The 12,208-nt window shown below is 43.6% G+C and overlaps 1 protein-coding gene across 1 annotated transcript in view; it reads left to right on the top strand.

The window, feature by feature from the left end:
• Positions 1–2,806: 2,806 nt before the first annotated feature.
• The window catches only part of PMPCB (peptidase, mitochondrial processing subunit beta), a 10,361-nt gene continuing 959 nt past the window's right edge, over positions 2,807–12,208 (top strand). Inside the window, exons 1-11 of the mRNA XM_084622925.1 lie at positions 2,807–2,954; positions 4,386–4,526; positions 4,965–5,051; positions 5,901–6,030; positions 6,984–7,182; positions 7,523–7,602; positions 8,253–8,365; positions 8,885–9,028; positions 9,711–9,871; positions 11,739–11,824; positions 11,900–11,988. Of these exons, the coding sequence (XP_084479051.1) occupies positions 2,853–2,954; positions 4,386–4,526; positions 4,965–5,051; positions 5,901–6,030; positions 6,984–7,182; positions 7,523–7,602; positions 8,253–8,365; positions 8,885–9,028; positions 9,711–9,871; positions 11,739–11,824; positions 11,900–11,988 (1,332 nt within the window). The 5' untranslated portion in view covers positions 2,807–2,852. The remainder of the gene's footprint in view (positions 2,955–4,385; positions 4,527–4,964; positions 5,052–5,900; positions 6,031–6,983; positions 7,183–7,522; positions 7,603–8,252; positions 8,366–8,884; positions 9,029–9,710; positions 9,872–11,738; positions 11,825–11,899; positions 11,989–12,208) is intronic.

The following is a 12,208-nucleotide window of genomic DNA, read 5'->3' as shown; positions in this document are numbered from 1 at the left end:
AGAAAAATTCCTACTGGACACTTGAAACACAGAGGACCTTAAGTTATGATGACAAGAAAAGTTATTGAAAAGAGTTAGAATAAAACTGAGTATCCTTGCCCACCCCACAGAAGAAAGTGAAGAGTTTTCAGAGATAATCTGCAGATCAAGTGCATCAGGAAATAAACTATCTACTGCCTGATATACAAGATACTTCAGAGACAAAGTCAAATAGTTCTAATAAAATTTACAAATAATTTAAAATGCTACGGTCAAGTTCTGCTCCCAGTTCAGAAGAGTCCAGTGGAGTTACACTGGATTTAAAACCAGTGTGAATAAGAGTGGAATTCAGTTCCCTGTTTGAGAGAGCACCACCCAAAGCCTTGTGAAACTGAAATGGGTAAGTTGTGTTATTAAAAAGCTACTGTTTTCCATTTTGATGGTGGGAAAAAACAAAAATATACATTGTGCATAGAATCCAACCTACATTAATATTGTGGTAAATATTTCTAAACGCCTAGACCACCAACATATGTCTGCTCTCTTCCTAGGCTTGGGTCAACAGAGTAAAGTACAATAAAACCTTCAGACCTAAAGTATAATGGGTTAATCCATAGCTATACTGTATGTCACCAGAGACTATGAGTTTGCTAAAATATTATGGGCCCCTTCTGAGGTTTAGAAGAATTGGACTCCTTTAAACTGTCATCCAAAGGCAGATTTATTCTTGAATTTTGTGCACAGACTCTGTAACTTATATATAATTGGGCTTTTTGTTCTAATCATGAACATTCAAGGCTTAACTGTTATCATTTTGTGTTTGCAGAGTTTGAAAGAACTTTAATGGTAAGCTGAGAAAGATAATTTCTCTTTCGACCCTGCCTTATGCATTTTTAAATGTTTTTTCCTGATTCCATAATAACCTATTTAAGCTTAGCATCCCATTTCAAAGCACATAAATAACCAAAAGCAAGTAAATGATCCTGTGAGTGAGTCATGCATACCCCTTTCTCATGCAAGTAACCCAAGGATTACTCAAGTGAATAAAGACTATTTGTATTAATAAAATTTTGCAGCATTATCTGAATTCTATTTTAAAAATAAAGAGCCTGATCCTGCAATCAATCTGAAATCAAAACTTCCATGTCACTTCTGTAGAAGACAATGTATTTCTTGTTACTGTTCACTGTATTTAGGAGTCTATTTTTTTAACATTTTGAGTAATATTAAGATCAAAACTCCTTTGCCTTACTTGTACAAATAGCCCCACTGAAGACATGCTTGTTTACTAAATTTGCAGGACTGAGTCGCATAGCTGTCATTAATTATTAAACCAGAAAATAAATGGCCTCATCATGAGCTTCAGATATTTTTCATATTTTAATAATAATACTAGTTATTAAAAGGACATTGTCAACCACTTAGGCTCATTTAAATTTTGTAAAATAAAGTGCTGTCCTGAGAGAATTGGAGGGTGGAGGTATGGGGGTGTGTGAAATTTACAAAACTTGATCTGAATATAAATGCAAAAGAAGCCAGTGAAAGCAATTTTGTGTTGCTTATTTTAACATACGTAATTAATTCCCCGAGGCTTAAGTTGTGTGCTGACAGAGGCTTTTATAAGTCTACAGAGAGAATGCTGCAATATATCTGGCCCATCACGTACGCACTCTACTAGCAAACTAGAGACAGTACGGATTACAAACACAGCTCTGCTGCTAAAAGCCAGATTTTCCAAGAGAAGGTTTTAACGCAACAGTAAATTCATTCTGCTTTGTCCTCTCAATTCGGGGTCACGCCGATCCTAATTCTTCTTCCGCCACCACTGACCCCCGCAGCCCAACGGTTCGGGCCTTCTGGTCCCACTAGTCGTGGGGCACCGGCTAACACGGGCAGCGCAGACCACTGCGCCACCAACCCGCACACACCGGCCCTGCAAACACCCTCCTTCCAGGGCCGGCCTCCCTCCCGCGCCTGCCCACATCCCTCCCCCTCCCGTGCCCGCCCCGCCCCGCGCCTGCCCACGCCCCTCCCCCTCCTGTGCCCGTCCCGCCCCTCTCCTGCGCCTGCCCACGCCCCTCCCCCTCCTGTGCCCGTCCCGCCCCTCTCCTGCGCCTGTCCACGCCCCTCCCCCTCCTGTGCCCGTCCCGCCCCTCTCCTGCGCCTGCCCACTTCCCTCCTCCTCCTCCTGTGCCCGTCCCACCCCTCCCCCGCGCCTGCCCACGCCCCTCCCCCTCCTGTGCCCGTCCCGCCCCTCTCCTGCGCCTGTCCACGCCCCTCCCCCTCCTGTGCCCGCCCCGCCCCGCGCCTGCCCACGTCCCTCCCCCTCCTGTGCCCGTCCCGCCCCTCTCCTGCACCTGTCCACGCCCCTCCCCCTCCTGTGCCCGTCCCGCCCCTCTCCTGCGCCTGTCCACGCCCCTCCCCCTCCTGTGCCCGTCCCGCCCCTCTCCTGCACCTGTCCACGCCCCTCCCCCTCCTGTGCCCGTCCCACCCCTCCCCCGCGCCTGCCCACGCCCCTCCCCCTCCTGTGCCCTTCCCGCCCCTCTCCTGCGCCTGTCCACTTCCCTCCTCCTCCTGTGCCCGCCCCGCCCCGCGCCTGCCCACGCCCCTCCCCCTCCTGTGCCCGTCCCGCCCCTCTCCTGCGCCTGTCCACGCCCCTCCCCCTCCTGTGCCCGTCCCGCCCCTCTCCTGCACCTGTCCACTTCCCTCCCCCTCCTGTGCCCGCCCCGCCCCTCCCCCGCGCCTGCCCACGCCCCTCCCCCTCCTGTGCCCGCCCCCGCCTCTCCCCAATCTGCCATGGCGCGCGCCCCGCCCCCTCCTCGGACGCTCCCGCCGGAAGTCGAGACGCGCGGCCACCCCGGCTCTTATCTAAGATGGCGGCGGCGGTGCTGACTGCAGGTTCTGTGGCGGCCCGACGGCTCCTCTGGGCCTGGCCTGGCCGCCACCTGGTGCGGGGCTCGGCCCCAGCGAACCGGGTGAGTGACGGGGATCGGGGCGCTGGGGAGATGCTGAGTGGGTTCCCAACCCCCTGGCCGGGCCACAGGCTGCCGGCAATTAAAAGGCAATGGGCTGCCTCCAGCGCGGTGCATGCTGGGAGCTGTAGTCGCAGCTCCTTGTGGTTTTCATGGGGCCGCTGGGAGTTGTAGTCCCAGCTGAAAGAAAAGGAGTACTTGTGGCACCTTAGAGACTAACCAATTTATTTGAGCATGAGCTTTCGTGAGCTACAGCTCACTTCATCGGATGCATACCATGGAAACTGCAGCAGACTTTATATATACACAGAGAATATGAAACAATACCTCCTCCCACCCCACTGTCCTGCTGGTAATAGCTTATCTAAAGTGATCATCAGGTGGGCCATTTCCAGCACAAATCCAGGTTTTCTAACCCTCCACTCCCCCACACAAATTCACTCTCCTGCTGGTGATAGCCCATCCAAAGTGACAACTCTTTACACAATGTGCATGACAATCAAGTTGGGCTATTTCCTGCACAAATCCAGGTTTTCTCACATCCCCCCCACCCCCATACACACACAAACTCACTCTCCTGCTGGTAATAGCTCAGGACAGTGGGGTGGGAGGATGTATTGTTTCATATTCTTTGTGTATATATAAAGTCTGCTGCAGTTTCCACGGTATGCATCCGATGAAGTGAGCTGTAGCTCACGAAAGCTTATGCTCAAATAAATTGGTTAGTCTCTAAGGTGCCACAAGTACTCCTTTTCTTTTTGCGAATACATACTAACACAGCTGTTACTCTGAAACCAGTCTCAGCTGAGGTTATTGTCACGGGGTCGCACTGCGCCCCGGGACCTGCCCAGACTCTCCCACCCCGTGCCCCCACCCTAAGCTTTGTAGTCGCCCAGCTGTGCGGGATCTGTGCAAGCCACAGTGCGTGTGGCCCTGCAATTTTTGGCTGAAGCTGGAACAGCCTACTTAATTCTGTAGGCTATATGGGATGGTATTGCAGGCTGAGCTCTGGGTTCCTTGGATAAAAACATGGATCTGTTCAGACTGAGGAGCTGTAGACGTTGGCCCTTCTGGGACTAGTTCAGGTACTAACATGGACCCTTATTGTAATATCTAAGCCCCTCATAATCTTTAATGCTTTTACTATTATCCCCATTTTACACATGGGGAACTGAGGAACAAAAAGATTAAGTGGCTTGAGCTGAACCCAAGTTTCTCACAGCCATTGAATTAAAAGGGGTCAGCTGTAGACTGGTCCATTTTATGCTCCTTCATGCCTCCTTTCTGGGCAGAGTTGGTGTATTTCTGAGGAGAAGAGCAGTGGCCACCAAATCAATGCTAATTTTACAAAACAAAAATAAATAATTCATACTTCTAAGTTCAGGAACGTGCTGTCCTGACAAGCACCATGTAATTTATGGCTTTTCTTTACAGTCCATACAACTTGGGACAAGCAGATTCAGATCCACCAAGGCAGCACCGCAAATAGTCTTAAATGTTCCTGAGACTAAAGTGTGTTCTCTGGAAAATGGGCTGAGAGTAGCTTCTGAAGATTCTGGACTCTCAACATGCACAGTAGGTAACTTGTGAATGAATTTTTTACTTAACTATCTACATGTATTTTCATTACATTGTGAAATTAGATGTACTATTATCGGTAAGAGTATTTAGCAGAAGTAGTTAACAACAATTTGTAAATAATGAACACAAGTTTGTGTGAAGGTAGGGCTAAGCCTTTCAAAAGTGACTAGTGATTTTGGATGCCAAACATGAAACACTGTAAAGGGGTCTGATTTTTCAGAGCATGGGTGCTCAGCACTTTCAGAAAATTGTGCCCCTTTAACTGCAAATTAGTTTACCCCAAAATTGAGGCACCCAAATCACTAGTTACTTTTGAAAACCCATATATAATCTATTTATAAAAAGTAAAATCTTAGCCAAAGTAAGAACCAGCAAAACAATGCCAATGCTATCTTCTATTAGATAGTAAGATTAATATTTGTATTTAATAAGGTTGGTCTTTGGATTGATGCTGGAAGCAGGTATGAAAATGAGAAGAACAACGGAACGGCTCACTTTCTGGAGCATATGGCTTTCAAGGTAAGTATTAAAACTAGTTTTCAGATGGTTTTTAAAATTAAAGTTGTTTACTGATCTTTAAGGATAACTATGTAGACTCTTTACAACTGATTTCAGTCAATCACTTTTCAAAATCACCAGGAAAACGCAAGCAATTTGGATTTTTGTCCAAAATAAAAATCAAGGATGCAATCCTCGCCTCATTGAAGTTGATGGCAAAGTTGCTGTTGACTTCAGTGGAGTCAGGATTTCACCTCAGATCTGTATGGCTTCACCTGTACATTTGCATGTGCTGCTCTAGCCTTGCCTGAAAGAAAAATTTCATGTTCGATCTATTAGAAACGAAAAACAAACAAAAAATGGCTGACAGAAGGAATTCAAGAATGATAGATCTGTTAGTTTCAGGAATTAGTTCTGCATGTTGTTTCAGCATTTGAAAGTTAACAATTTGAGTACTTACTGAGGTGCAGTCAAAACAACACTGGTCTGAGTCAGGTGTTGTGTAACCTTCCTTCCATATTTCTGCTGCTATGTTTAAATCCTGAACTGATCCACTCCTGCTGATACCTGAGATTGGTAGAGTTGAGTCATGCTGAATTTAACTAATCTTTGTAGGAGACAAATAGGTACTCTGTCCTCAAGTTAATTTTCACTTGGGATTTGTGCAGGCTTTAAACTTAGTTTTCCAGTGGGGAAAGACTGATGTGCCAGCCTTCCCCGCCTCAGACCAGTTGTTTCTCTTGTGCTCAAATCAGCTTTTTAAAAAAAATAAAAATAAATAAACCCTTACTATTCCCTATGTGTAAAAGCTGCTTTGTGGGTAGGTACCTTCTGGAGTGGAAGTAAATATTTTTTTCACTTTAATTTCAGGGGACAAAAAAGAGGTCTCAATTAGACTTGGAACTAGAGATTGAAAACATGGGCGCTCATCTTAATGCCTACACGTCCAGAGAACAAACTGTGTATTATGCAAAGGCTTTCTCAAAGGACTTGCCAAGAGGTAACTGCTTCTGTCCTACAGAATTTCTGAAGGAGCATCCTTCCTAAAGATTTTGAGGAGGGGAACAACAAGGAATTAAATGAGCTGACAGCCCTCTAAAGAAGCAGAAATGGGAGAACAGTGCCTCTGCAGTGTGCTTCCCACCTCCTTTCCTTGGCAATCCCCCTGTTGAAACTCCATGGGGATGAGGCTTAGCAGGTTTGGAGAAGAGCATTTCAGCATTGTGTCCCATGCTTGCCACTTGGTCCCCAGGAGGGGTGCCTCTCCTTTGGGGCTAAAGATGTGAAATTCATCTCTCTGAGATCTGCAGGGGAGTAAGCGGAGTTTTCAGACCATGTTCCCTGCCCCTACTTTGGCTCCCTTGTCCTCCTAAGGGAACTTTTTTCAAACACACTGGGAGGTTCACTTTAGAATCTTGAGCATTCTGTGCCCCTTCAGTGTGTTTGATCTTGGGAAGGTATGATAGGGCCCTGGATATTTGTGTTGTGGTTAATTTAAGCTGTTTGTTTCTCTCTTCTTGGAAGCTTGTTTTTCACAATATGTTTAGAGACAAAGGGCTGCCAGTTGAAGAACAAGCTATATTTTTGTTTAGTTTTCTCAAATTGTTCGTTCTTGGTATGTCTAAGTGAATTGTCTTACGCCATAGTGTTCATCTGAAATAAAATAATGCATATTGACAATTCCTTGATGAGAAGTTTTAGAAATCCCTGAAGAACACACATTCTCTCCAAGAAGGGCACTAAAATTTTCCTAAAACGAATATTACAAAATAAGATTACACTATGTAGAAGTTTATTTTCAATTTTCTGTTGGATCTTCCTGTAAGCTTTGCTAACAGTTCTGCCCACTTATTATATGTATTTGAGCTGCTTATTTGATTACAATATAGTGAGCTGAAAGTTTCAATATTGCCGAAGCACACTTGCCCCCCATTCCTTTGTGTTTTCAACTAGCTGTGGAGATTCTTGCTGACATCATACAGAACAGTACACTGGGGGAAGCAGAGATCGAGCGGGAGCGAGGAGTTATCCTTCGAGAGATGCAGGAAGTTGAAACCAATTTGCAGGAAGTTGTCTTTGATTATCTTCATGCCACAGCCTATCAGAACACTACATTGGGACGGACAATATTAGGACCCACAGAAAACATCAAGTAAATCCAGCTTCTGTTTCTCCTTTGTCTTAATTTCATGGTTACTTTCCAGTATTAGAAAACCACACTTAAAGATAAATGGAACAATTTCTGTTCTCTTTTTGCCTTATGAAGTGTTTGGGGTTGCCCAAGGTGGAATTGAAAGAGGAAATTCCTCTGAATGCTTTACACTCAGTCGTACATGTTTGGAATAGTGTCCAAAGCAATGTGAAACTTCTGTTTCGTAGAACTTGTCTACACTTAAAACGCTGCAGTGGCACAGCTGCATCGCTCCAACGCTGCAGTGTAGACACTACCTATGCTGACAGGAGGTGTAGTAATTTTTTCTTTACCAGTACAGATCCATAAATCGCAATGACTTGGTGGAGTACATAACAACACATTATAAAGGACCCAGAATAGTGCTGGCTGCTGCTGGAGGTTAGTGTGAGACATGCATCGCTGCAAGCACTTGAAAATAAGGTTAAAAACACAGCACTTTAACTTTGAGAGGGTACAAAGATCAGATGCAGAAATATGACTTATCCACTACTTAATAGGTCATAGAAGTCTATTAGCCCTCAAAGTTCTGTATATCTGCATCTCATCTGTTTTCCCCTCAGTAATCTTTCAGGGACATCCTTAAATGTATCTTTAGGCAAGGAGGGTGCTTGGCTTTCAACTGAGAGGCTGTTACGAGTGTAAGAGGACAGTGTGACGGAAAGCACAAAGCCACAAATGTAGGAAGGAGATGGTGTTCAAAATGGGAGAGGGAATAGGATAAAATAGAAAGGTGGGGTGAGATTATGTAGGGCCTTGAAGTTGAGAACAAGGAGCTTGTGTTTGGTGCTGTATAAGATAGAGGAGGCAAGAAAGGTGGTGAGGAAGATGATTTTAGCAATGGCATTTAATGAAGTGGAATGGGTGGGGAGGAAATCAGAAATGTACAGTAATCAAGTTGGGAGAGAACCAACAGTTATGATGGATTGTTGTAACTCTGGCATCTTGGTTGGAGCTTTTTAACTTCTGTGAAAAATGATCTTAGATGATACGTTTTTTAAAACTGCTTTATATGAAACTCTCTTGTTCAGGAGTCTCTCATGATGAATTGCTTGATTTAGCAAATTATCATTTTGGTAACTTACCGTCTACTCAGGAAGGAGGAATGCCGGCCCTGCCCCCTTGCAGATTCACAGGTAGTGAGGTAAGCAGTAAGATTGCTTTTTGCCTTTTCAGGTTAATCAGATCAACAAGCAACACTGATTAATATTAACCAATTGTCTGGTTTGATCTGAGTTTCTAGTGTTAACTTTCAATGCTAAGCACCCATCACTCCCATTAAAGTTAATAGGAGCAGCTGATGCTCACCATCCTTGAAAATCAGCCTGTTCACTTGATATATTTCTGGGCAGGGGTTTTTAAAGGTTACAGCAGAGGAACTTGGGACTCCTGGGTTCTGTTCCCAGCTCTGTCCTGACTCTGACAAATCACTTAGCCATTCTATGTCTTCACTTAATCATCTGCAAAATGACTATTATAATGACTTCCTTACACACAGCTTTAGGTTTACACAGACAGTTAAGAGTATTATTGAGTAAAGTTTTTTACACTTTGCATTAGATTTTATTTGAAAGTTCCTAGTTTCCTTTATTTGAATGAATAAATGTACACGCTACAGTATGTTCGCTGCATTACATTTGGAGTTAACATTTTTGTGATTCAGATTCGTATAAGAGATGACAAGATGCCTTTGGCACACATCGCAATAGCTGTCGAAGCAGTTGGCTGGTCTCACCCAGATACAATTCCCCTTATGGTAGCAAATACTCTGATAGGCAATTGGGATCGTTCCTTTGGAGGAGGTGTGGTGAGTGAACCTCAGGGCACTTTGGTGAGGGTTGATTATACCAGTAAGGGGTGTTGAATTCAGTTATTTGCCAGCATCAGTACACTTCACAAATTCTACCTTGTCTGAGATGGAATTGAGTTACCTGGATATTTCTATCAGCATTAAAAAAAATCAAAATCTAGCCCAATGGTCTCTGAGTGCATTCTGTTGCCGTGTGACGTGACATGAGAATTTGGGTGCAGGTGCATTTTGGGAATGGCACACTGAATAACCCAAGTGGAGGAGCCCTCATACAGCCTAGCAACCTATAGTGAAAACAAGTGGGGGAAAAACTAAATAGGCTCCAAAGCTGTAGGCATTGAATATCCCAGTGCCTGTTCCCTCTCTTGGAATCTTACTAGCTATTTTTGTAGGACTTTTTAAAAACAAAACCAAAAAAAAAAAAACCTTTGCAGTTTAAAACTGACAAGTTCAAGGTGTCACTTGGAGAGTGAAATATTAGCTTCAGAAGAGGAAGCTGCTTGTTCTATACAAAAGCATCTGGTGCATACTCCTAGCAGTATTGTTGGCTGTGGAGGAAGCTACCAATCTGTCACACTTGAAATAGCAATGGGTGAGCTTAGTGGGGGGGGCGGGGGAAGAGAAATTTTAGGATTTCGGGGTTTTGGTTTTTTTAAATATTATCTTCTTGTGTAAACAGAACTTATCCAGCAAGCTTGCCCAAATCACTTGCCATGGCAACCTGTGTCATAGCTTCCAGTCTTTCAACACCTGTTACACTGATACTGGACTGTGGGGGCTGTACATGGTTTGTGAACCATCCACTGTACAGGATATGATGCACTTCGTTCAGAGAGAGTGGTAAGAAAACACATTTTCTCCAAGTAGCTTGTTTTGGGTTGAGGAGTGGCTATTTAAAAATAGCCGCTTTTTCAAAAATGTGTTCTGTGTTTATCACTGCCCAAATTATTTGGGAAAGAACAAGTAGACTAAATTCAGAAGCTTGTGATGTTTGTTTCTCCCACCCTTGCTTCACTCTGACTGTACCTTACACTGGAAGTAGCTCAAATGAAAGCAGTGGGTGTACTTGAAGAGTAAGGTACTACTTGGAAGAGTAAGAGTGGCAAAATCTGGCTCAAAACAGTAGTAATAGCCATTTGATTTACAAATTACATTACCCTTCCCATCCCTCCTGCCAGAAAATGTAATCTTCTGTGGAGTAAGATGCAAACTAAATAAGGTCTGTTATATCTTCTCTAACTTGATTGGAGGGTTTATAAACTGCAGACTCGGTGGCATTTAGTTTACATTTCAGAGAAGCACATTCAATTCCTTAACTTACTAACACAGTAACGGCATGGATGATGGCTAATTGCACAAGCAAATAACCAATTAGACATTTTATCTGGCACTTAACTGTAGTTCTGGTGATTGCCAGTGAAGATGTAGACACAAGGTGGGTGAGGTAGTATCTTCTATTGGACCCACTTCTGATGAAATTATAGTAAGTACATTGTAACTAAATGAAATTGTAGGGGTGTGATTGTGCAAGGATTTCTCTGAAAATTAGGCTGGGGAATGGTGTAACTTAGGGCCTATTTTGAGTCATCTCGACACCAGAGTACCCACCTTCTGAACTGGCTGAGTACAGTTGGACTACATGAGCCACAGATAAAATTCAAGTCAGATAAGAACGTTTCTTGGACATTTTGCAAGGGGCTTTTTGTCCTTCCATAGGATGGGCTACATCCTGAAGAGGTTTCTGTGGCCCATCTCCCCTCCTGTTCTTCCCAAATCTAGTTACGTGATGTTTATGGCAAGTACAGCAATTGATTAAATGTAGTTTTTTGTTTGCTTAATGGAATTGAGCATTGTTGGGGGAGGGGGTAGGCTAGCCCTGTGTGACCAGCCAGCATGGTGTAGCCCAGAGTTTGGAAACCTCTGTTTTAATACATCTCCCTGCACTTGCAGTTAAGAGTTGTTTCCCTGTGCAGGGGCTCTCAACCTTTCCAGACTGCCAGACCCCTTTTAGGAGTGTGATATTTGTCTTGTGTACCCCTAAATTTCACCTCACTTAAACTACGTGCTTACAAAATCAGACATAAAAATACAAGTCTCTCAGCACACAACTACTGAATAAAAGCTTACTTTCTCATTTTTTGCCCTGTAATAAAATCAATTGGAATATAAACATCATACTTTTCAGTGTACAGTATATAGAACAATATAAACAAGTCATTGTGTGAAATTTTAGTTTGTACTGACTTTGCTAGTGCTTTTTCTGTAGGCTGATATAAAAATAGGCAAATATCCAGGTTAGTTGATGTACCCCTGGTTGAGAACTGCTGCCCTAGTGTAGTATTTTGGTTTAGTTCTAAACATCTCAATGATATGGCTTTCCCAATCTTCCTGTGGAGACTAACAACTTTAAGTGGTTTGTGCCATTAGAAAGCTTCCTCAGATTCAACCTACATTTACCCTTTAGTCCTACTACTTGTATGGAAGAAGTTTGATACAGGGATAAATCTCTAATCCTCCACTTACATATGCTGAGAATACCACCAACCTTGCTTTCTCTAGAAATGACATTCTAGTATTGGTGTATTAATATGCATGATGTCTTAGCAATGTGCATATGAAATATGGCACCCTACCTCAGGTAACTAATGCCATTCTTGCTTGCTTAAATTTGTAAAATTTCCTACTAGCACTTCAAACTGTCTTTCAGGATACGACTCTGCACAAGTGTTACTGAAAGTGAAGTATCTCGAGCCACGAACCTTTTAAAAACAAATATGCTGTTACAGCTTGATGGTAAGGATAAAATTGGGATTTTTATTCTTATTCTACTCGTATGTTGATAACTAGAGTATTTTTTGCCTTCATTAGGGTCCACCCCCATCTGCGAGGACATTGGGAGACAGATGTTGTGTTACAATCGTAGAATTCCAATTCCTGAACTTGAAGCAAGAATTGAGGTAAGTAATGCATGCGTTGTGTATTTTTAAATGAAGAATGTTAATGTAGCAGCTAGCATGCGGTATAGAACAGGGGTGCCAAACCGTGGCTCGTGAGCCACATGTGGCTCTTTTACAATTGAAGTGTGGCTGGTGTAGCTCCCCCTATTCTGCCTACTGGGGGAGAATGGGGGGAGCTCAGGGATTTTTCTCTGCAGCTGGGTGGTGGGGCGTAAATCCT

The sequence above is a fragment of the Lepidochelys olivacea genome, assembly GCF_965140295.1.
Source record: "Lepidochelys olivacea isolate rLepOli2 genome assembly, chromosome: 1".
NCBI lineage: Eukaryota > Metazoa > Chordata > Testudines > Cheloniidae > Lepidochelys > Lepidochelys olivacea.
Note: the sequence above shows the minus strand (reverse complement) of the source record. Positions and strands in the feature narration are given on the sequence as shown.